General features: G+C 55.5%; 1 gene segment (V, D, J or C); it reads right to left on the reverse strand.

Annotated features, from left to right (window-relative positions):
- Positions 1-1288: 1288 nt before the first annotated feature.
- LOC123842575 (immunoglobulin lambda variable 3-9-like) lies at positions 1289-4517 on the reverse strand. The segment is given in 4 exon segments: positions 1289-1309; positions 1430-1434; positions 3780-4081; positions 4472-4517. Coding segments are annotated over 4 exon segments (374 nt in total).
- Between the last annotated feature and the right edge of the window lie 506 nt (positions 4518-5023).

Consider the following 5023-nt stretch of genomic DNA (forward strand, 5'->3'; position numbering starts at 1 on the left):
GTGAGGAGAACATGGTTTTCTTCTCGCAACTCCTTTGAAGATATCGCTCTGACACAAGCCAGGGTGGAAATAGGGGAAGCTTCTGCTTTTCCTTCTTAATAAATTCCTCCTCTGTCATTTGGACCTCATGCTATGCTCTACAAATCAAATTCAAAACTGCAAGTGAAAGATTCATGGAGAGAAATTCAAGTTATGATACAATTTTATTCACATCTTGGAAAAGATCTCTCCCCTTGGAACTATAGGTGAGGCCCGAATGCAGCCGTGGCCACCACACGGGGTCACATGGGTTTGGGCGTGAGTCCATGTGGGTTGGACCTGAGCTAAGGGTCAGACCTGCCTGGTGCAGGTGACTTGGGGCAGTGGGAGGACAGTGGTGCCAGGAGAAAGTCCCCTGTGGACCCCAAGGTGGTGTCTGTACTTCCTCCAGAGTTTTGTAAAATCTGAGGGCAGGGCCTAGGGCAGCAGGGGCCTGGTCCCCTCTTCAGGAAGCCTCAGGCAGCCCTTCTGCATGTGAGGACAACTCATCCGGGAACCAGAGGAGACACAGCCCCTGGGGCCCACCTAGGCTGCCTGGACCCAAGGAGAAGAGGAATTCCCGCAGGACTGTGCTGCCTGAGGCAGCTGTCTCCCCTCCCGAGTGATGCGTGATTACATCCGGGGTCCAAGTGATGTGCAATGACATCCTAAATCTGTACTATGTTCTGTAAAACTTGACTAGAGTCCTCATAGTCAGAAGAGACCCCAGTCTGCCATTGTTCAGTAGGGTACACACAGAGTGGAGGCCAGAGAACCTGCTAGAGTCTCCCCCAGTTCACGGGCCAGGCCAGGACCAGGGAGACACCTGATCCCAAAGCCTGAGTAGCAGCTGCTCAGAGGGCAGTTGAGAGTGAGAGCCAGACCACCGGGGATAGTTTGTGTCCCGTCCCCCATCCTTCTGTGTCATCTGGATCACTACCAGGCACTCCGAATGCCACATTAGGTGGCTCAGCACTGGTCAGCCTTGTCCTGGCTTCAATCCTGGTCACGCTCAGGGGTCCATTTACCTAAGTTCCATCCTCAGAATCAGCCCCAGATGGTCACTCACATCTGTATATATAACCAGCTCGGGGACCTGGCGTGCCTTCTGCTGGGACCTAGAGACATGTTCACGCCTGAGCTCATCCCCAGGGCAGGGGATCCTGGGCCTGATCAGGGCCAGGACATGGAGGGGGTCAGGCTCAGGGCAGGGGAGGCACGGAGCCTGGGAGAGAGGAGAGGAAAGGGTCCTGGAGGAAGACAGGCTGAGTCAGAAGCGACGGTCACAGCCCTGTGAGGGGAGGGGGCAATGTGGACACAGTGAGGGCAGGGCCCTGACCCCATGGCCCCGGAGTGGGAGGGAGAACAGAGCACCTGGGCCTCACAGTGTGCCTCCCTGTGGGCGTCTCACCTGAGCTGGGAGCAGCGGGAGAGCAGGGGTGAAGCCACTCAGAGTGCGGTCCTCGGAGAACCAGCGCCACAGGCTGAACTGGGAGCTGTCCCCAGCTGCACCTGCAGCTGCATCCCCTTCCCCCCCACGCCGGGACCCTGTGCTCACTGAGCTTCACAGGGTGGGGTCCAGGCACCGTGGCAAATCTCGCTTCCTCTGCTTATCTCCCTCGGTCCTGCCCCGCCACCTGGGACATGGGGCTTAACTGGCCTGCTCTGCTCAAGGGAGCTTGAGTCAGATTTGAGACCCTGTATGATCTGAAAAATTGTTTCAGAATGGACTCTGTCACTGGTCACCTGGAGAGTGTGCTGAGGATGGTGATCCCCCGGGGAATATTGACTGCACTGCTCTGGTGGCAGAGACTGAGCCTTGTCTCCGTTTGTCTCGTCCTGGGAGTGAATCATGAGGAAAAGTGAGGGCACTGGCTGGGGTGATTCATGGTGACTGTCACGGGGGAGCTGGGTGTCTATTACACAAGTGGGGCAAGCAGGGGTATGTATGGATTCAGGAGATCCCCTAGTACTGCCTGGATTTGTGATTCCAGTCAGGAATGTGCCACGACTCCATGCAGCAGGTCTGATGGACCAGCCTTCCAGAAGGATGGTTTATCCTGCCAACTGGCTGGGATGAGGACTTGCACAGGTATTTTCTGAAGAGAGGGGATCAAGCTGTGGGTGATGAAGAGAGTAGTTCTAGATGCCCCTTCTGAGCACAGGGTAGTGGCAGAAATGAACATGCTAGAAGTCACACATGTTTCTCCTTATGTTGTAGGAATGTGTTGGGATACATAGCAATCATATGCTTCTGTTTTCTCCACCTCTGTCATCCCATTATCATCTAACACCAGGCGTGTTAATGGTACGAAACTGTCTATCTCAATATTGACCTTTAGGATAGCAAATCATGTGGGACAAAAATAAATATCCCTAGTCGTGTGATAGTTGCCTATTATCAAGTGGAAGCAAGGTTACCGCTATTCCCTTTCTTTGCAGACTGTGGTTTGCGTGGGTCTAATGGATTTCATGTGGGCAACGTGGGACTCTGGCGGCTCCATACGTGTCAGCATTGACAGACTGGACTGCGGCATTTCATCAAACTGTTTTCTGTCCCTATTTCCGGGCAGGGTGGGTGTAAGGAAGGATTCTTGTGCAAGATGTGGAGATGGGAGTAAGGCAGCACCCCTTCCTTGTGTGTCTCACGCCCATGGTTGAGTATCTTCTGGCCACTCTGTAGGAGGGGGCAACTGTCCCAATGTCCCTCATTCACCATCAGGATGGACGTGACTCTCCAACAGTCTGTCAGAACCCAGAGCACCTAGTGTGTCTGGATATTTTCTCCTCGTATACAAATAGAAGAAAGGATCTCCTCTGTCTGGCGATTGGATATGCACCTTGAGGATGTGGGGGAGAGCCCCCAGCTTTGTGACTATATATAGTGGCCCCCTTTGTTCCCTGGGGACCGTCTCCAGAATGCTGGCCATCCCAGATGGGTTCCTGGAAGCAGATGCTGAGACAAAGAAGCGCATGTGTAAAAACGTGGAAGGAGAAAGGATATCAGGCTGGGCAGAAAGAGAGCGACCCACAGAGAGTGAGCCATCAGTTGAGGCCTCCTTCCTGCAGGCCTCCCCTCTACAGCTGGGACCTTTCAGGACATCGGAACCTGAGGCAGGGCCCTGGGATCTAGGCCTCGGGAGATAATTCTCCTGAACCTCTCTGAGAAGGGACAGAAACCTGGGGAGGCAGATTGCTGAAGCAACAGCGCTTTCCAGCGAGGAGCACCCGTGTGAGCTGTCAGGGGCTCCGGGCAGCAGTGGGTGGGTGTGTGAGCCCAGAAGAGGGGATGTGGGTGACCCCGCAGTGTCTACTGTACCCGCCTGTTCCACTCTGGTAGAGGAGGCTCCTCTCATTTCCCCAGGGCTTCAGGAGCTCAGCTGAGCTGGGACGATTTGAGCTCTAATCCTGCTCAGTTGGGAGAACATTAGCCCACGACCACCACATGGAAATGATGAGACATTGACCAGTGGACAAAAGTCTCCTTGTGTCTTTTTTCCACCCGGGCCGTCTGTCCCCAGTTCACACCCGAGGCCAGAGAACCAGGGCAGGCTAGTGTGGTCAGCTGTAAATGCTCTCCCGACCCTCCCTGTGCAGAGCTGCCTGGAGGGCTGGATGTGGAGGGAGGCCTGGGGATGTCAGACGAGGGGACCGGGGTCAGAGCTGCTCATGCTCTGTGCACAGGCCTCCTGGGGCTGGAGGAGAGTGCGACACACACGGGGAAGGGGTTTGTGTCTCACTTCCCCATCTGCCTGTGTCACCGTGAGCTTTAGTACTGCTGTCCCACACCTGACAGTAATAGTCAGCCTCGTCCTCGGCCCGGGCCCCGCTGATGGTCAGGGTGGCCGTGTTCCCCGCGTTCTGCCTGAGAATCGGTCAGGAATCCCTGAGGGCCGCTTGCTATCCTCATAGATAATCGTCACGTGGGCCTGGTCTGGCTTCTGTTGGTACCAGTAAGCATATTTCCTTCCAATATTGTCGCCCCCACAGGTGATCCTGGCCGTCTGTTCCAGGTTCACCGACTTCGAGCGGGGCTGAGTCAGCACATAGGAGGCCATGGAGCCTGCAAGAGAGAAGATGAGAGGTCAGCTTCCAGCCGGGGTGTCCTCCCCTGGACACTCCCGCCCCTGGCTTAAGTTCCAGTGGTTCTCTAGGCCTGATTCCACCCTGCTGTCATCTTTGTTCCTGGGTCCCCTGGGACTGCCTGGTGGATGGAGCCTTTGAACAGATGAGAAACACCCCCCCCCCTTCTGGGCAGGCACAGCCCTTCAAGGATCACACAGAGCCGATGAGCTAAGTGGGGGGATATCACCACCCCAGCCCCTCATCCCACAGCAGGGTCTTGAGCATCCTCCACCCCCCGCACCCCCTAGAGTCCACTCTTGAGCTCAGAGTCAGGGCAGGGTTGTCCCAGAACCCAGGGCTGGGGTGGGTGTGAGCCTGGGCTCAGCACCTGTGCAGTGAGCCAGGAATGCGAGGAGGAGAGGGGTCCAGGCCATGGTGCAGGTGCCTCGATTTTGCTCCCTGAGGCTCAAAGCTGGGCAGATTTCCTCCCAGGCGTCTCTTATCCCCTTGCTGGAGACACTGCTGGTTATGCAAAGCAGCCAGATTTCAGGGCAGCTGCTGTGGACCCTTGTGGTTTAAAAATGGGCTCAGCTCCAAGGGACTTAGAGATGGGAGGAGCAGCCCTGCAAACCCATCCTCCCGCCCAGGTAATTCTCATTCACCCTGTGTTCCCATAGTCTGGGGTCCAAGCTCTATCCCTCTCCCTGTCCTGACCTGGCTCCTGAGCTGTGAGGTGGAGTCTGTCTGCATTTTCTGAACCCATCATAGAATGTTTACTCTCTAGGTACGAGAGGATCATAGGTCAGTGTGTGTCCTACCCTTGGTCTATGTTGCTGAACATCAGAACATGAACAAAATTCCTCCCTTGCCAGGTGCACGTGCAGTTTTAGGGAATCATTGAGGTGCTGGAGGATTCTTTGCCAAGGGAGAGCTCCATGGA

Source organism: Mirounga angustirostris, unplaced genomic scaffold, assembly GCF_029215605.1.
Source record: "Mirounga angustirostris isolate CCGP_5_RB_7025 unplaced genomic scaffold, mMirAng1.0.hap1 SCAF_14, whole genome shotgun sequence".
Classification (NCBI taxonomy): domain Eukaryota; kingdom Metazoa; phylum Chordata; class Mammalia; order Carnivora; family Phocidae; genus Mirounga; species Mirounga angustirostris.